Source organism: Oryctolagus cuniculus, chromosome 11, assembly GCF_964237555.1.
Source record: "Oryctolagus cuniculus chromosome 11, mOryCun1.1, whole genome shotgun sequence".
Classification (NCBI taxonomy): Eukaryota; Metazoa; Chordata; class Mammalia; order Lagomorpha; family Leporidae; genus Oryctolagus; species Oryctolagus cuniculus.
In genome coordinates this window covers 43,193,164-43,212,577 of record NC_091442.1, presented here as the reverse complement: position 1 = coordinate 43,212,577, position 19,414 = coordinate 43,193,164, and the positions used below count along the sequence as shown (strand labels likewise).

Below are 19,414 nucleotides of genomic sequence, written 5' to 3'. Positions count from 1 at the left end.
AACATAAATATCTTGAATTCTTTCTAAACTTCAGTTCTATTTCATTAATTCACCTATTTCATTAATTCACGGGTCTGTCCTTAGGCTAGAACCACACTGCGATTACTGTTGCTCTGTAGAGTGCCTTGAGACTGGGAAGTGAGAGTCTTCTTCCTTCATTCTTTTTCAAGGTTATTTTGGCTATTCTGGGTCTTTGAGTTTCCATATGAATTTTAGGATCAGCTCGATAATTTCTACGAAGAATCCAGCTGGGATTCTAACAGCGATTGTGTTGAATCTGTGGGCCTTTTGGCGAGTATTGTCATGTTAATAATTCTAAACCTTCCAATTAATGAACATCAAATATCTTTCCATTTGTTTAGATGTTCTTTAATTTCTTTCAGTCATGCAGGCTTCAGGGTGTACATTTTTATATTTTTGTTAACTTATTCCTTCATACAGTTGGCCCTTGGTATATCTGTATATTCAACCAACTCAGATGGGAAATACTGGGATGAGAGTTTGCAGACAAGTGAGCACAGGGCAGTGATGAAGTTAAGGCAGGTAGCTGGTCCCAGTGCAGTGCACCTTCCACCTGCACATGGGACACCAGACACCCTGGCTCGTGTAAAACCTCCTATGTTATTTAAATTGTGCCAGCCAATTCACATGTGTTTTAAACCTTGTATAGACAGAAAGGAGGCACAAAGAAACTTTTTGGAGTGATGGAGATATTCTCTATATTGATTGAGATGTGTATATCTGGCAAAACTCAAACTGTATATTTAAAATACTTTGGGGGAAAAAGAAGAAGGAAAAAAATCTGTAAGTTATGTGTGGGATCAAATAATAGAAGACGAAAAGACTTTCTGGATCTCAAAAGAAAAAGTACTTTCAAAAGTACTTTCTCAAAAGAAAGTACTTTTTCTTTTGAGAGTCTAATAGTCTATGATTAGCCAGATGTAACAAGAAGCCTGGGGCGGGAAAATGGAACTTACTCCAGTACACAGCTGAGGATTAGTAAGGAAAAACCATCGTGGTGTTTGGCAAAGGAAAATAACCTCCCTGAGAACACATGTCTCATGCTATCACCTGTCTTTCTTAGCCGCAGAAGAATTATCCCTATGGCTGGGTTTTGTTTCTTTTTTAGGATACTGGAGAAAACAGGTGGATCACATCTCTGCCCACCTGAGGTCTTACGCTCAGAACAACCCTGAATTCCGGGCCTTGATTGCAGAACCCAGGATGGGAAAGGTGGGTAAGCCGAGACTTGGCCACCGGGGCTTCCGTGAGGTCAGGCTGTGGCTGCCGCCTGACACCGCCCCTTGCTCGGCTCCTTTTCCTCCCTTGCCTTCTTCCCACATTTCCGTACTCTTCTTCCCTGTGAGCTCTGCCCCAGTAAATCACTTGCATATGAGAATTGTCTCCAGGTCTCCTTCTGAGGCTCCTGACCTAGGACAACAAGGTTCTGAATGTCTCGTGCATAGGTGCCACGTGCTGTGGAAATTCTGATGAGTAGAGCTCAAAGCCCAGAACATCCAAATTTACTTCATACACCGTTGATATGTAACACAACAGCATTCATGAGAGTTACCATTTAATGGTGCACTCAATATCATCACTGTAGTTCTCATAACAACACTACACAGAAGGAGTATTTTTTTAAATGGCCACAGATTCTTTGATAGTCCTCTCCACAAATGGAGGAAATTATGTCCCCTTTCCTGAATCTGGGTGGGCTTGTGACTGGCTGAGTGTATGTTGAAAGTGATGCTAAAGGACTTCCAAGACTTGGTCACATAAGGTTGTGTGGCTTCCTCTTGCTTGACATGCTCACCTCCTTGTTGGAGCCCAGCCACCCTTTGTGAGAAGCCCAAGCAAACATGGCCACAGGTGCACCAGTCTGTCGCCCCAGGGAAGCCAGTCCCTGAGTCATCCCAGCTCAGGAGCCAAATGACTGACCTCACTCTGGATCATTCCAGCCCCTCCCCCCACCAAGTCCTGCCACCTGTAGCCATTGGGGTCTTCCCAGCTGAGACCTCAACTTGGGGAGTAGAGACAAACTGTCTGTACTTTGTCCTGACTGAATCCATGAGCATAATAAAGTGGCTGTTTAATGCCACTACAATCTAGGTGCTTTTTCACATTGTAACAGATAATCAGAACAGCCTTATTTGACACCCAGGAAAACTGGGGCTCAGATAGGTTTGGTATCCTGCCCCAGATGACACTGCTGAGTCACAGGAGATTCAGGATTTGGACCCCAAGCCCTCTGCCCACCCTTTGGCACCACACCACCATTATCAAGATAACTCTGCAAGAGGACCTATCCTTGTTTGTCACAAGATTAGAAGGAGCCTTTTAAAATCAGACCATCCACTCCATAAACCAACATTGAAACCATCTCCTTGTGCTTGCTTCGGCAGCACATATACTAAAATTGGAACGATACAGAGAAGATTAGCATGGCCCCTGCACAAGGATGACACACAAATTCGTGAAGTGTTCCATATTTTTTTTGGAAATTTATATTTATTAAATAAAAGTTAAAAAAAAAAAGAAACCATCTCCTTTTCTTGATACTCCTTAATGTTAGTTTATAAATTCCTTGACCTAATCTGGAGGTCTGCACACTGTAGCCTGAGGCACAAACCTGACCTGCTGCCTGATTTCATAAGAAAAGCTTTATTAGGCCACAGCTGTACCCATTCGCTTATTTATTTTCTATGGCTGCTTTGTGCTGCAACAGCAATCCTAAGTATTTGTGACAGAGAACATATAGCCCACAAGACCTAAAATATTTTCTATCTGACTTTCCCTGAAAACATTTATTTCCCCTTGGCTGAATCTAAATCCCTCCCCCTACTTACAAAGAAAGCTGCTCAACTGTGACACTTATCCCCAAAGTGTCGAGACCTTCACCCTACCCACCCACCAGGATACGTTTTCCAAATTATGCTGGGTTCCAGCCATGTGGTTTGATTAAAGTGTGTCTCTTAAACAAAGTATAAATTTAGAACTTGCCTTCTTATCTAGTCCAATAGCCTCTGCCTCCTGATTAGAATATTTAGTTCATTTATATTTAATGGAGTTGTATCTGGGTTTGGATCTGTCATTTTGCTCTTTGTTTTATACTTATCAAGTTTTTTCCCTCTGTTTCTCTTTTCATAACTTCTTTTGTGTCAATTAAACTCTTTTAAAAGCTTATCTCTGCTACTGTCCATGAAGATGGTTGTGAAGTCAGCATCAGACTGAATTATATTCAAGTCTCAAACAAGGTAAGTGAACTTTCAGCAAGTACTCACTTGATAATAATTGATGGAACCAGTAAATTATGACATACAATTTATCGAAATGCCTCTATAGAAGTCTCAAAAGGAGACGTTTCAAACATTAAGAAACTTGACTGCAGGTCAAGTAATTTCATAGTAAATTCATACATAACTGAGCTAAATCTCAGAGAAGTCAGATTTCAGGTACAGATACAATAAGAACAGGAATTATCAGCCACCCTTGGCCCTGTGGTTCTCAGGTTTGTTCATACTCTATGGATGGCATGTCTGTGACGTAACTGATTTGGGGAAAGACTGACAAAAATGTCTGCTGATATGTACTTTGATCTGCTTGTTTTATATAAAATAAGCCAAACTTTGTGGCCATGTCTCTCTTTATGCTGCTTCTAATATGATGGCTGGGGCATTGCCACTGAGCCTGCAAGTGTGTGACAGACTTTAGATTAGCAGCTTTAGTTGCATTGCACAAGTCAGAAGATGTAGATGAATAATTAATGCATTGAGAAGATGGACAAAAAAGGCAAAGAAAAGGAGAGGAACTAACATTCTTAGTCCCTGGCCTGTGCCCTGCAGGGAACTAATGGTGTTATCAATATTAGGATAGAAACATGGGCCCCGCCTGACTCAGGAGGAGGCCGAGAGTATCAAATGGGCTAATGTACATGAAAGTGCTTTGAAACCAGGTTAAACAGTAAATGCTGTGTTTGTGGTGATGTAGCTAGAGCAGAGCTTGGGTCAGGGAGGTTCTTCAAGAGAGGGGAAGGAGGGAAACAGGGTAGCAGGGGAAGGGACTAAAAGAATAGGTAGTCAGAAGTAAAGCTGAGGGGCCAACGTCATGGTGCAAAGGGTTTAGCCATGGCCTGCAACACTAGCATCCCATATGGGTGCGCTAGTTCATGTCCCAGCTGCTCCATTTCCCATCCAGTTCCCTGTTAATGCGCCTGGAAAAGTAGCAGAAGATGGCCCAAGTGCTTGGGGCCGTACTACCCGTGTGGGAGGCCCCAATGGAGTTCCTAGCTCTGGCTTCATCCTAGCCAAGACCCGGCTATTGCAGCTGTTTGGGGAATGAACCAACAGATGGAAGATTGATCTCTCTCTGTCTCTCCTTCTCTAACTGTGCCTTTCAAATAAATAAATAAATCTCTCTCTCTCTCTCTCACACACACACACACACACCAGCAATAAAAGTAAAATCTGACTTAGCTTGACCCACAGGGTACTCTGGACATGAATCACGCCATAGAGTTGTCCCAGACTGAGGCAAAGACAGAAAGGGCATAACCTCTAGGGCAAGGAAGTGCCCATCAACCAGGGACACCTCCCTGGACGGCAGCATTAGCTCTGAGCTCTCAGCAGCAGCCTCAGCAGCTAGGATGGGTCTCCTGGCTGGTTAGAGGGAACTGGGCAAGCCACCCAGAGTCTCTGCAAGACACCCTGTCAAATGGAAGTGGGAGAGTTGTGGCAGGTCAGGATGTCTTTTCTCTGAGCCCGCATGCTCTAGTGCCCAGGGAGCAGCAGCGGTTCCTTGTCACACGAGAGAGCTGGGCAGGATGCTGGGCTGAGGAACGGGCAGATGGACGCAGACTTCCATGTCTGACCTGTGTATCCAGCCTCATTCCGTAGACACCCACTTGACCTCATTTTTATTTTCACAACATCCTTTTGAGGTGTAGGTCAGACTGTTTCCACGTTGTAAGTGAAGAAGCTGAAGCTCAAGAGCAGTAGCTTGCTTCTTCCAAGGTCACTGAGCTGGTAGGTGACAGAGTGCGGCCCCACAGTAATCCCAAGGCTCTGGAGGGATTTCAGTAGGAATGGAGCACATTTCCATAGAAATGGTCTGTGGCCTACCCCACCACCTTACCTGCCCCCAGCACTGTGGCGCAGTGGGTAAAGCCGCCTCCTGCAAGGCCAGCATCCCATATGAGTGCTGGTTTGAGTCCTAGATGCTCCACTTCCGATCCAGCTCCCTGCTAATGTGCCTGGGAAAGCAGTGGAAGATGACCCAGGTGCTTGGGCCCCTGTACCCATGTGGGAGACCTGGATGAAGTTCTGGGCTCCTGGCTTCGGCCTGAACAAGCCACAGCCATTGCCGTTACTTGAGGAGTGCCATAGCAGATGGAAGATATTTTCTCTCTTTCTCTAACTCTGCCTTTCAAATAAATAAATAAGTCTTTAAAAGAAAATAAAAAAAGGTGGGGAGCACATGACTGTTTTTGTTGGGCCACAGTGGCCTCGTCATTCATAGCGCTTGAATTTCTCCATTGGCCAGAACCTGTACGTCAACAAGGCGGTGAATTTCAGCGACCACTTCCTGAGCAGTGTCACCGAGGGTGGGGACAGGCTGTATGGCAGCAGATCCAGCTTGGGTGAGTTGTAGCCTTCTGGGGCTTTTAAAATGTGCCATCCCAGTCACGCATCGTGCTTCGTGTTCCAACCATTTTATTTCCCTGGCTGAGGTCAGGCGGGACTTTGGAGGCCCACACAGGACCTGGGGAGCTGCATCTGCAGGCTGAAGTCCCCTCTGCTTCCTTCTCACCCAAGCCCTGGCTCCTGGATGAAGGGGTGGCTCCAGGCATCCCGCCTGCCAGGCTCAAAGCTGAGCCAGATTGAAACGTCTCTGACCTCTGGAGGAGCAGAGTGCAGTGGCGAGGAGCTCCTTGCAGGTGGCAGGGGGCAGGGGCTGGGGACAGCATCACTTTGGTCCTGGACTCTGTCGTTTCAGTGAGTGACTACAGCCAGAGCGCCTCAGAGAGCACTGAGAAAATCAAGAGGGCAAGGAGCTTCAAGACCAGAACATTCCCCGAAAAGAAGCGGCAGCTTACCGTAGGTGCCAGGTTCCTCGTAGCTGTCGTCTTCAACCTGTCATTTTAATGTTTCGTTTTCACCTTAAATGGAAGAATCATTTCTCATTTCCTGTTACTTTTTTTTGTAAGAGCATATTTCTGTTTTATGGAGGGAGGATTGTTGCTCCCCCTCTTCGCGGAGGAACGACACAGGACCCTGCGCTGTTCTTTTGTCTGCTCGGCCCTTCCCGGGTTTGCTGCTGGTTCTTCCCGGGTTGGCTACCGACCCTTCCACCTCCGTGGAAGGGCGGTTTCCCCTGCCACTTTCCCCACTTCCGCGGGGGAGCGGCACACCGCCGGCCGGCTCGCTCGGGGGCTGCTCAGGTGTTCCTTCAGATAGATGTTCCTGGTGCATGTTGTCTCTCTCCTCCTTTATAGTCCTCTTCCACCAATCCCAACTCTGCTACCCACACGCCGAGTACGCTGCTCTCCTCCAATCAGGAGCAGGATCAGCTCCTGCAGGTTACTGGTCGAACTGGAGGCAGCTGCGTAGAAGCTGTTTCCTCCTCTCCCAGCGCCATATTGTGGGAGAGCAGATGCATAGAATAAGTCTTAATTCGAGTAACTTAGTCTAGTCCGAGTTGCTCCCCACAGAGGATCCTTTAAAATATCTCAAGATTTTGAATTGGAATTATTTTAAAGCTCAGCAGTTTGCCAAATCATCTGTTTCCTCTTGGGTCAGTTTTGTCTGCTCACTTTTTCATGTGTTTTTTTAAAAAATTTTTTTTATTTATTTGTTTATTTGAGAGAGAGAGAGAGAATGTGTCTCCCATCCACTGGCTCATCCTCCAAATGCCCTCAGTAGTCAGGGCTCAGCCAGGCTGAACTAAACCCAAGTCTCTCGTGTGGGTGTTGGGGATCCAACTACTTAAAGCCATCGTCTGCTGTGTCCCACGGTGCACATTAGCAGGAAGGCCATGAATGGGAACAGAAGCAGGACTTGAATCCAGGCACTGGGATGTGGACTGTGGGTGTCCCAAGAGGTGTCTTAACGGCTGTGCCAGATGCCAGCCCTGCTTTCTTATTTCTGGTTTTCTTTCAACTACATGATGGTCCTTGGTTGTCTGGTCATTTGACAAATGAAGGTCTGGTTGGGTTAGCACAGGGGCTAGCATGGGTACCCAGCATGGTTGTGTGGGCTGCAGTCCCTCTGTAGGCCTTGGGCAGGAATCAGGAGAAAGTCTTGGGGTCCCCTGTATTGCCAGTGTCATAGGTCTTTTTGTTTGTTGTTTTTGTTTGTTTGTTTTGACAGGCAGAGTTAGACAGTGAGAGAGAGAGACAGAGAGAAAGGTCTTCCTTTTTCTGTTGGTTCACCCCCCAAATGGCCGCCATGGCCGGTGCACTGCGCTGATCCAAAGCCAGGAGCCAGGTGCTTCCTCCTGGTCTCCCATGCGGGTGCACGGCCCAAGCACTTGGGCCATCCTCCACTGCCTTCCCGGGCCACAGCATGTTTGTTTGTTTTTTAAGATTTATTTATTTGAAAGTCAGAGTTACACAGAGACAAAAGGAGAGGCAGAGAGAGAGAACTTCCATGTGCTGGTTCACTCCCCAACTGGCTGCAATGGCCAGAGCTGAGCCGATCCAAAGCCAGGAGCCAGGAGCTTCTTTCGGGTCTTCCACATGGGTACAGGGGCCCAAACACTTGGGTCATCTTCCACTGCTTTCCCAGGCCATAGCAGAGAGCTGGATGGGAAATGGAGCAACCAGGACTCAAACCGGCACCCATATGGGATGCTGGCACTGCAGGCGGCAGCTTTACCCACTGCACCACAGTGCTGGCCCCAACCAGGCACAGTTCTAGGTGTTGAAAATAAAACATGGACTGCCGGCACCGCACCTCACTTGGCTAATCCTCCGCCTGCGGCGCCGGCACCCCAGGTTCTAGTCCCGGTTGGGGCGCCAGATTCTGTCCCAGTTGCTCCTCTTCCAGTCCAGCTCTCTGCTGTGGCCTGGGAAGGCAGTGGAGGATGGCCCAAGTGCTTGGGCCCTGCACCCATATGTGGGAGACCAGGAGGAAGCACCTGGCTCCTGGCTTCGGATCGTTGCAGCGTGCCGGTCATAGCAGCCATTTGGGGGGTGAACCAATGGAAAAGGAAGATCTTTCTCTCTGTCTCTCTCTCTCACTGTCTAACTCTGCCTGTCAAGAAAAAAAAAAAAAAAGAAAGAAAGAAAATAAAACAAAAGACATAAAGATCTTGGACTGAATGAAGCTGACATTCACATTTGAGTACATTTTCCTATAAGGAATAGAATTCAGTATAAACAGGGACACTCCCCAAGATCTCTCCTGGGGACTTATTGCTTAGAGTAACTTGTTCCAAGCCAGTGGTCAGAGATGGATGCATTAGTGGGCTGGGGAGACACAGCCAGGATCCAATTTCTCTTTCTTTCTTTCTTTCTTTCTTTCTTTCTTTCTTTCTTTCTTTCTTTCTTTCTTTCTTTCTTTCTTTCTTTCTTTCTTTCTTTCTTTCTTTCTTTCTCTCTCTCTCTCTCTCTCTCTCTCTCTCTCTTTCTCTCTCTCTTTCTTTCTTTCTTTCTTTCTTTCTTTCTTTCTTTCTTTCTTTCTTTCTTTCTTTCTTTCTTTCTTTCTTTCTTTCTTTCTTTTTTTGACAGGCAGAGTGGACAGTGAGAGAGAGAGACAGAGAGAAAGGTCTTCCTTTGCCGTTGGTTCACCCTCCAATGGCCGCCGCGGCTGGTGCGCTGCAGCCGGCACATTGCGCTGATCTGAAGGCAGGAGCCAGGTGCTTCTCCTGGTCTCCCATGGGGTGCAGGGCCCAAGGACTTGGGTCATCCCCCACTGCACTCCCGGGCCACAGCAGAGAGCTGGCCTGGAAGAGGGGCAACAGGAACAGCATCCGGCACCCCCCAATATCTTTCTTCTTTCATCTTCCTCTCTCCCTTCTTCCCTCTCTCCCTTCCATTTTTTCTTTTCTTTTTTCTTTTTCTTCTTCAACTTTTTTTTATTTGAAAGGCAGAGTTATAGAGAGGGAGGGAGGGTCAGAGAGACTAATCTTTCATCTACTGGTTCACTCCCTAAATGGCCACAACAGCCCTAACTGGGCCAGGCTGAAGCCATGAATCTGGAACTCCATCCAGGTCTCCCATATGAGTGCAGGTGCACTTGGAGCATTCTCTGCTGCTTTCCCAGGCCATTAGCAGGGAGCTCTATTGGAAGTGGAGTGGCTGGGCTGGAACCAGTGCCCATGTGGGATCCTGGCATTGCAGGTGGTGGCTTAACCCCCTGTGCCACAGTGCTGGCCCCCAGCATCATCTTCTGAGAGGCTCAGAGTCCTTATTTGACCTTGTCATCCTCAGGGCTCCCCAGAGAGCCACTGAAGGGCAGGTGGGCCTGGGACCACCTGACAGTGAGGCCTGGGATCCAGCGGTACAGACACTGGATGTCTCCTGCTCTCCAAGCTGCTTCCCTCACTTCCAGCCTTTGAAAGGAAGCTTTAAAGTGGGTTTTTACGGCATTTTGAAAATGTGAAAGGTAAATCCTTCAGATTTCTGATGATAAATGAGATTTTTTTTTCCTAAACAAGGGGTTGAGCTTATGAATTCACTCATTCCTCAGGTGAACACCTGGGCTCTGCTGTGATCTTGAGGCTGACCTGGAACAATGTGCAATGTGAACTTTAGGATGTATTTGGTTACGTTTCCTAGACATTTTTGAAAACTAGTGTGGAGTTTCTGGGTTTTTGTGATTTTATGAAGTTTCTCATTGCATCCTTGTCCTTCATAAATTAAGACAGTGTCAATGTGGGGTCCTTGTCCAAGGCAAGGATTTGGAAACCAGCGAGATGGACATTGGATGTATCCATGTTTGTGTTGCTGGCTGTTAAAGACCGTGCACACATACTCACACCTACACATAGCCAAGCTCACCAGTCCCTGTGGCTCAGAAATGAGCCGGTGATGAGGCTGCTCACCTTGAGAGGGAAGCATTTGCCTGAGTGTTGGGACTGAAGTGGCAGAAATGACCATGTTCTGTGACCCTGCAGCCTGAAGACAGGTTCCTGCTGAAGGAAGTGGGACCCAGAGGGGAAGGAAGAGTGTCTGTGATTGAACAGCTGCTGGATGAAGTAAGTGTGGCCACAACACGTCTCTGCAGAGGTCAGGCCGGGGCCCCACCTGCATTTCTTTGTTCACTGTTGTGAAACCCTGCTGCCCTTTAGTTAAAAACAGAGTGCAGTGAATGGCTTATCAAAAGCTTCCCATTAATTGTTTCTTGATTTTTAGTTGTAATTGATATGAGAGGCAGAGAGAGAGAGAGCAATCTAGGTCTTGTGTATGGGTGGCAGGAACCCAACTACTTATGCAATCATTGCTGCCTCCCAGGGTTTACATTAGCAGGAAGCTGGGGCCCAGAGCCAGAGCCAGATGTTGAATCCAGGTGCTCAGATGTGGGATGTTTTAACCAGCATCTTAAGCTCTATGCTAAACACCCACACAACTCTTTTCTATAGCAAAGATGATAAGTAGACATACACTTATGAGCCCACATAACATGTATGAGGCTGGATACAGTTCCTGGGTCATGAGAACATGAGAATGAATTTTTTGTTTGTTTGTTTTTACACGCAGAGTTAGACAGTGAGAGAGAGAGAAAGACAGAGAGAAATGTCTTTCTTCCATTGGTTCACCCCCCAAATGGCCACTAGGCTGGCACACTGCGCCGATCCAAAGCCAGGAGCCAGGTACTTCTCCTGGTCTCCCATGCGGGTACAGGGCCCAAGCACTTGGGCCATCCTCCACTGCCTTTCCAGGCCACAGCAGAGAGCTGGCCTGGAAGAGGAGCAACCAGGACAGAATCTGGAGCCCCAACCAGGACTAGAACCCCGGGGTGCTGGTGCCGCAGGCGGAGGATTAGCCTAGTGAGCTGCGGCACCGGCTGAGAATGAGGTTTTATCACGCAGGTGACTTGGCAGCTCTGGCCCTTATAGGTTAGGTTTGAGCTTCCTGCTTTACCTCTCCTTTGATTTTTTTTAAAGATGTATTTTATTTGAGAGACAGATTTGACACACAGAGAAGGACAGAGATGGAGCAAGAGAGAAAGAGATTTTCCATTTTGGGGTTCATTCCCCAGATGCCCACAATAGCTGGGGCTGAGCCAGGCTGAAGCCAGTTGTCACATGGGTGACAGGGACTCAGTACTTGATGAACCATCATCTGCTGCCTCTCAGGCACTTTAGCAGGTAACAGGATTTGAAACAGGGTAGCTAGGCATTCTGATACAGGATATGGGCTTCCCATGCAGTAGATTAACCCATTGCACAATACCCTCCTTGGATCTTAAATCAATTGAACTTCATCTCCTCCTTAAGAGGATGTTTGTTGCACTCAGTAGGGCGGTGGCTGGTCACTGTGGGGTGCAGAGTTCCGTGGCAAGTTTGTCCTTTTGCATGTGCTGTAGGGAGCAGATCCCAACTGCAGTGATGATGAAGGCCGACCTGCCATCTCTGTGGCTGTTGTGAATAAGCACCATGAAGCAGTCCCGGTCCTCGTGCAGAGAGGAGCAGATGTGGACCAGCAGTGGGGACCGTGAGTGGAACACACTGAAGGCAGAGCCGAGGCAGTGTGTGGCAGCCACCTACCACTTTAGAGCTATGTTAACCACTTCAGTCTTTTTTTTTTTTTTAAGATGTATTTATTTGAGAGAGAGAGAATTACAGAGAGGGAGAGACAAAAAAGGTCTTCCATCTGCTGGTTTACTCCCCAAATGGCTGCAATGAATGGGGCTAAGCCGATCAGGAACCAGGAGTGTCTTCCAGGTCTCCCACACAGGTGCAGGGGCCCAAGCACTTAAGCCATCTTCCACTGCTTTCCCAGGCCATAAGCAGAGAGCTGGATTGGAAGAGGAGCAGCTGGGACATGAACCCATGCCCACACAGGATACTGGCGCTGCAGGCAAAGCCTTAGCCTACTATAGCACAGCTCTGGCAACTATTTCAGTCTCAATAAGAGGAATAATGGCTCTGTCTTCCAAAGCTTGGCAACAACATTTTAAAAGTTGGCCATAAGTTGCCTAACTTAGTAGGTTTTATGAGTGATGATACATTTTGTTAAATCACTGATTTAAACTTTTGTGTGGCCACAGATGCCTGGCCCTTGAGGTGTTAAGCCCTTTTCATCATGTCTGCTCTGTTGAGAACAATGCTAAGATAGTCCCTAGTGTATTCCCCATAGAAATATCTCCCTGGAGTTAACACAGACAGAAAATGTTGCACAGGGTCTTCAGCTGCTAACAGCACTGGGGAGAAGCTGCTACACCTGAGTTCACCTCATGACCTCAAGCTTTGAGGTCCCCACCTGTGAAACAGGATGACAAGGCATCATTCACGGTGGGTGCTTGGCTGCTTTCCCAGTCTTGGTGCAACACTTCCTCATGACACCTTCCAGCCTTATGAGTCTCTTGTTCTCTACTTTTTGTTTTTGACAGGCAAAGTTAGATAGTGAGAGAGAGAGAGAGAGAGAGAGAGAGAGAGAGAGAGAGAGAGAGAGAGAGAAAGGTCTTCCTTCCGTTGGTTCACCCCTCAAATGGCTGCCACAGCCTGCACACCGCGCCAATCCGAAGCCAGGAGCCAGGTGCTTCCTCCTGGTCTCCCACATATGGGTGCAGGGCCCAAGCACTTGGGCCATCCTCCACTGCCTTCCCGGGCCACAGCAGAGAGCTGGACTGGAAGAGGAGCAACTGGGACAGAATCTGGCGCCCCAACCGGGACTAAAACCCCGGGGTGCTGGCGCCACAGGTGAAGGATTAGCCAAGTGAGCCGTGGCACCAGCTTCTTTTTTTTCTTTTAAAGATCTATTTATTTGGAAGGCAGAGTTACAGAGAGGCAGAGGCAGAGAGAGAGAGAGAGAGAGAGAGAGAGAGAGAGAGAGAAAGAGAGAGAGAGAAGCCTTCCATTCACTGGTTCACTCCCCAAATGGCTGCAATGGTCAGAGCTTGGCCAATCCGAAGCCAGAAGCCAGATCTTCCGGGTCTCCCACATGGGTGCAGGGGCCTGAGCTCCAGGGCCTTGCTCCACCGCTCTCCCAGACCATAGCAGAGAGCTGGATTGGAAGTAGAGCATCTGGGACTCGAACCGATGCCCATATGGGATGCTGGCACTGCAGGCAGTGGCCTTACCCACCATTCCACAGCGCTGGCCCCTATTTTCTTTTAAAGATTTATTTATTTATTTGAAAGAGCTACAGGGAGAGAGGAAAAGAAGAGAGAGAAAGAAAAGAGAGTCTTCTATCTGCTGGTTCACTCCCCAGATGGCCCCAACAGTTGAGGCTGGGCCAGGCCAAAGCCAGGAGCCAAGAGCTTCTTCATGGTCTCCTATGTGGGTGACAGGGGGACACGCACTTGGGCCATCTTTGGCTGCTTTTCCCAAGACACTAGCAGGGAGCTGGATGAGAAGTGGAGCAGCCAGGACTTAAACCAGCACCCATATGGGATGCCAGTGCTGCAGGTGGAGGCTTAGCCCAGTGCACCACAGTGCAGGCCCTGACAATATCAATTCTTACTGAGACAAGGTCTGGTCTGTGCTGCTGTGTATGCCAAGCCACCAAGGGACTTCTGTTCTCTATTTCAACCTTTTCTCTAGTGTTTCTCTCCACTGTATACCCCTGTTAATATTTCTATGTGTATTTTAAAAAGCTCCTGCCCAGTAGGACAGCTATATCAATAGACATTACCTCCTCTTTTAGCTTTGCTTTATAGCAGAATATTTGCTGTTAGTGTCAGGCTTTGATGGCTGGAATTTACTTTTTCAAGTTTTCTTGGGGTCTATATTCATCATATTGTGTCAGTTTCTTCATTTATCCACAGTTGTGTTACCATTATTAGTAATAAAAACAGTGCTACTTCATTGTGTGTTAAGGTATACTCTGTTTTTAGAATACAAAGACAAGCTTTTCTTAGAGCATTTAAGTCTAATGCTTTGTGGTGGTGATCATTGCCACTCTGCTATTCTGATCATTCTGTTACTATATTTAGTTCCTTTTAAGATGATTGTCCTAACTATAAACCATATGCCTAAACTTCTCTGACTTTCATTTTTCCACAGTATCTCTTGGCTGCCTCACACACCAAAGATATTAGTGGTCCTGACCTTTCCCTGTCCCTCTCCTTCCCCCTTCACCTCACAGCTTCTGTTAGTGTATGCTTACTTATCATAGGCTGACCACAGGTAATTCACTTGTGTTAATGTAATGTAGACTTCCATTCTTTTTCTATAGGTTGATTCTAACAGTTGAAAAGCACCAAAGGGCGGCCGGCACTGCGGCTCACTAGGCTAATCCTCCGCCTTGCGGCGCCGGCACACCAGGTTCTAGTCCTGGTCGGGGCGCCGGATTCTGTCTTGGTTGCCCCTCTTCCAGGCCAGCTCTCTGCTGTGGCCAGGGAAGTGCAGTGGAGGATGGCCCAAGTCCTTGGGCCCTGCACCCCATGGGAGACCAGGAGAAGTACCTGGCTCCTGCCATTGGATCAGCACGGTGTGCTGGTCACAGGCTGCAGCGGCCATTGGAGGGTGAACCAAGGGCAAAGGAAAACCTTTCTCTCTGTCTCTCTCTCTCTCACTGTCCACTCTGCCTGTCAAAAAAAAAATAATAAGAATAAGAAGAAGAAAAGCACCAAAGGGCAATTACATTATAATAGCTACATAAATATTTTTTATTGCAGAACCAAATGGTATGCTGTGATTACATGTTCCTTTTTTGTGTGTTCAAGGTTGTTAGCCCCAGGCCACTCAAATGGAATTTTCTTGGTAGTAATGTCAAATAGATTCTTCTCCTATCTCATAAATTATTCAAAAGAATGTCACATTTATTTTCTTTCATAAGGCCTAAGTAAATTGTTGCTTTTTGTCTTTGAGTTCCTAGACTTTCTGATTGCCTTTGTTTTTCCTATTTTGAAAAAGAATATGCCTTCACCATATCCATAAATCCATCTGGCTTCTTTTCTTCATTGCTGTTCTTTTTAGAGATACTCTTCTTGAAGTACATATCTACTCACATTCAGTGATTATCAGATTTAGTGATTATCATGAAATTTGTTTTCATTGGAATCTACCTGTAATTCTTGTTCAATTTTTTCTCCTTCTTGGTTTTAACTTTTGTCAGGCATTGAGTATCACCTTGAGTAGCTTCTTCAGAAAGGGTATGTCACAATAAACTTTCTGATTCTTTGAATGCCTAAAAATGACTTTCTTTTCCCTTCAAATTTGATTAATAGTTTGACTGGTACTAGTTTCTGTGTTTGAGATAATTTTTTCCCAAGTTTTAGAAAGCTTCACTCTTGATTTTGAGTGTTCAGCATAGCCCATTTAAATTCTACAGAACATTTGTGCATTTGTGACCTATTTGTTGGTTATTCTTTCTAGGGAACATTTACCCTTGATGCTATAGATTTTTTTTTTTTGATGCTGTGGAATTTTGTTTAGATGTGCTGCTTTTCATTCTCCCAGTTGGCCCTTTCAGTATTAAAGTCATGTATTGGGGGCGAATGTTTGGCATTGTCTTTAGGCTGCCATCTGGGGCACCTACATCTCATATCTGAGTGCCTGAGTCCCAACTCTGCTCCAGATTCCAGCTTCCGACTGAGGCAAGTAGTTGGGTTCCTGCCACTCATTTGGGAGATAGTTGGATTCTGGATTCCTGACTTCCACATTTTGGGAGTGAACCACTGGATAGGAGATTTCTCTCTCTCTCTCTGCCTTTCAAATATATAAAAATAAATAATTTTTAAAAATTTTAAAGTTCTATCTTTCTTCACCTCAGGAAAAATTTCTATTGTCCCTTTGGTACACCAATTGGGTTTGTGACTCGTTTTAAGTGTCTTGTGTTGTGTATCTTGGCTTTTCTGTTGGGTGCTGCATTCTTTGCTGTTCACTTATATCTGAAGTGAGGAGTAGACTGGGTGAGTGGAATCTCTGGACCCAGTGGGGAATGTCAGCTGAGGGGCTGCCCCACACCAGATCCCCGTGAGTTCCTCACACTAAAAACTGTGCGTGTTCGTAGACTTTTCACCTTCTATCTAGTACCACTGCTCACCCGCCTTCACGGTATTCCTCCAAGGGAATGGGCAGAGAGGGGAGACTTGAGGTTTTCCCAGGTTAGTTAAATAGATCAGTGAATAAAACCAAGGCCCTGTGATCACCTCTCCCACTTATCCAGGAATTTTTTTTCCCTCCTCCAACAGGCTCCGAAATACAGCTCTCCATGAAGCAGCTTTGCTTGGCCTGGCAGGAAGGGAGAGCATCGCCACATTGCTGGGGTATGTTCCCTGGCCTCTGGTGGACCCTTCTGAGGGCCACAGCTACGTCCCACTGGCCTGTAAGGATCCGAGGGGCCCGGTTCCTGAGCTGCTGTGCCTGTGGATGAACACCACGTTCCCACCACGGTTCCTGGGATACCTTTCCTGACATGAAAATGGCATGGTTGGATGTAGGACTCTGGTGCAATGGGTTCCAGTGGCCAGGACTGGCAGTTGAACATTTAGAAATGACAGAGTCCCTTAAAAGTCTCAGGATAGAGCCATGCCTGATAATTAAAGTCTCAGGAGGCTTCTTGGAGACGGGTTTGGGTAGTGGGACCAGGAGGGGGCCACGCTGGCCTCTGCAGCAGGAAGAGTCAGGCCCTGCAGGTCATGTGTCCAAGTCCCTCATCGCACTTCCATTTCTCCACTTCCTTTGCAGATGCAATGCAAGCATCCAAAAGAAGAACACAAGAGGCCAGACTGCATATGACTTGGCTGTGGAAACTGGGGATGCCCTCATCATCTCACTCTTTGCTGCTAAGTTTGGCCAAGAGCTCAAGGACTGCATGACCGAACACAGGAAACCCAGCCTGGATGACCATTAGACCTGAGGGCTCCGTGGCCACTTTATTCATTTCTTTCTGAAGTGTCTCCCTGAGGTTAGGATTGAGGTTGCAAGGAGTTCAAGAGATTCGTTTTTTTCTTTAAAATTATATGACAGCATAAGCCACTGGTGCCACATGGGCAGCTCCTAATATTCTCTGAATTGTGAAGAGCTTTGTGTATATTTGCTAATGCAAATTGATGGATTTGGGGGAATTTGGTTTTCAGTTTTTAATTTATTTTTCAATAGATAATAATCACATGATTCAAAGGTAAAATGCATCAAGTACTGTGCCGTGAAGTGTCCTTCCCATCTGTGTCGCATGGCCACCACTGCCTCCCAAGAGGTACCAGTGACAACTGTGTCAACTCTGTCTTTCCAGGGATGGCACAGGACCAGGTCCACATAACCATGTATGGTACCTGTGCATGTACTCATATAGCATATATAAAATACAAATGTGCAAAGCACATTCTTTCCCCTTCTAACAAATAGTACCATACCACGTACTTCTGTATCTGTCTTTTTCTTAGTGGCTCCAAGTTAGTACATAAAGAATGAGCTTATTTAAATTTTTTTGTATGTTGAACTCATCAATATTCCCATTATCCTGGCTTGATTTTAGTTGATAAATCAGCCTTGAATAAACTTGCAGGAATGTGTAATTTTGACTTATTCCTTCTTTCATAGAGTTACCTCAGTCTTGGGTGGTAATGGTGGTGGAGTCCCTAATAGAGTATTTATTGATTTAGAATAACTAATCCAGCACAGTAACTAGTAGACCTTGTTGAGGTGCTTACTACTTACCACTCAGTACCCGTGTTTATTTCCCCAGACTACATCCTGGCTGTAGGTTACACAGGGGTGCAGAGTCCTTGGGACACAAGCCTCCCATGGGGCTGGACAGGCGTTGGCACTGGCTTCCTTCCAGGTCACCTCCTCAGCAGTGTGTGTGGGTGATGGTGTCCAGAGACACCAGAGAGCATGACCTACTGGTTTGCTGTCTGGTGGTTTTCCCGGGATGGCTCAGCTTACCTGAATTACCTTGCCCACGATTCTCTTCCCTTACGGTTCCCTTCAGGGTTGGCCCCGGAGTCACTGCATGAGATTCAGAGAGAAGAGAAGCAGCGGCACCTTCCTCAGACAGTGGGTGTGGGCACCAACTCCACTGCAGCCCACAGCCCACAGTCTGGAATTGACAGTCTGGGAGATGGAGGTGTGGAGTACAAGGCTGTGTTCCTCAGGGAGCAGGAAAGCATGAGTTCTAGAAACAATGCCCTCGAGACTCTTGGGAGACATTTTCATGAAAATCAGGCACTCGTTTTGGCTAGCTGCCCAGAGGGATGGCTAAATCTGCTCCTGAGGTAGATGCTTCCACACTTAATGGGTTAAGAAATATTCATTTAAAGGATTTAATGTGACTTAGTTGTGAGCCATAAATAAGGGCCTTGGTTTTTCAGAGCAAGTTGTCACTTGTTTGAGTTGTTTCCAAAGATATATAATTTATTTTAGGAAACTTAAGGAAACAATTGACATGCTTTTGCGGCCATTTAGGGTTTACTGATTGTTTAATCTTTTCTGTTTTTTTTTTTTTTTTTTTTTTTTAAACATTTATTTATTTATTTGAAAGGCAGAGTTAGAGAGAGAGGGAGAGAAAATTTTCCATCCATGGTTCACTCCCCAAATGGCCACAGTGGCTAGGGCTGAGCTGATCCGAAGCCAGGAGCCAGGAGCTTCTTTTGGGTCTCCCACATGGGTGCATGGGCCCAAGGGTTTGGGCTATCTTCTACTGCTCTCCTAGGCCATTAGCAGGGAGCCAGATTCGAAGTGGGGCAGCCAGGACTTGAACTGGTTCCTATATGGGATGCCAGCATTGCAGGTGGCAGCTTTACCTGCTACAGCACAGTGCCGGCGCCATATTAAATCTTTTCTATATATATATACATATATATATATATATATATTTTTTTTTTTGACAGGCAGAGTGGACAGTGAGAGAGAGAGACAGAGAGAAAGGTCTTCCTTTTGCCGTTGGTTCACCCTCCAATGGCCGCCGCAGCCAGCGCGCTGCGGCCGGCGCACCGCGCTGATCCGATGGCAGGAGCCGGGAGCCAGGTGCTTTTCCTGGTCTCCCATGGGGTGCAGGGCCCAAGCACCTGGGCCATCCTCCACTGCACTCTTGGGCCACAGCAGAGAGCTGGCCTGGAAGAGGGGCAACCGGGACAGAATCCGGCGCCCCGACCGGGACTAGAACCCGGTGTGCCGGCGCCGCTAGGCGGAGGATTAGCCTAGTGAGCCACGGTGCCGGCCCATCTTTTCTATATTGATAGTTTTAATCCTCAGATATTTTTATGGCACCACAAAAGTAATACATGGCCCAGATTTTGTTTTGCATTGCTGTTCTATTCGTCCACATTTATAGGATTTGGATAATTTTTTTTTTAATTTCAAG

General features: G+C 46.8%; 1 protein-coding gene and 1 non-coding gene across 6 annotated transcripts in view; both read left to right on the top strand.

Annotated features, from left to right (window-relative positions):
• DZANK1 (double zinc ribbon and ankyrin repeat domains 1) overlaps positions 1-17,627 on the top strand; it is a 64,282-nt gene extending 46,655 nt beyond the window's left edge. For 3 of the 5 annotated variants that reach the window (XM_008256348.4, XM_002710988.5, XM_051845350.2), the window contains exons 14-21: positions 1,130-1,233; positions 3,183-3,257; positions 5,542-5,638; positions 5,995-6,095; positions 10,117-10,197; positions 11,529-11,656; positions 16,302-16,376; positions 16,798-17,627. In XM_008256348.4, the coding sequence (XP_008254570.3) occupies positions 1,130-1,233; positions 3,183-3,257; positions 5,542-5,638; positions 5,995-6,095; positions 10,117-10,197; positions 11,529-11,656; positions 16,302-16,376; positions 16,798-16,963 (827 nt within the window). In that variant the 3' untranslated portion in view covers positions 16,964-17,627. The remainder of the gene's footprint in view (positions 1-1,129; positions 1,234-3,182; positions 3,258-5,541; positions 5,639-5,994; positions 6,096-10,116; positions 10,198-11,528; positions 11,657-16,301; positions 16,377-16,797) is intronic. The other 2 variants (XR_516673.4, XR_516674.4) reach the window with 2 other exon arrangements.
• On the top strand, positions 2,390-2,496 carry LOC127491273 (U6 spliceosomal RNA). The gene has a single exon (XR_007919844.1). It is a non-coding gene; the product is annotated as a U6 spliceosomal RNA (small nuclear RNA).
• Positions 17,628-19,414: the final 1,787 nt, after the last annotated feature.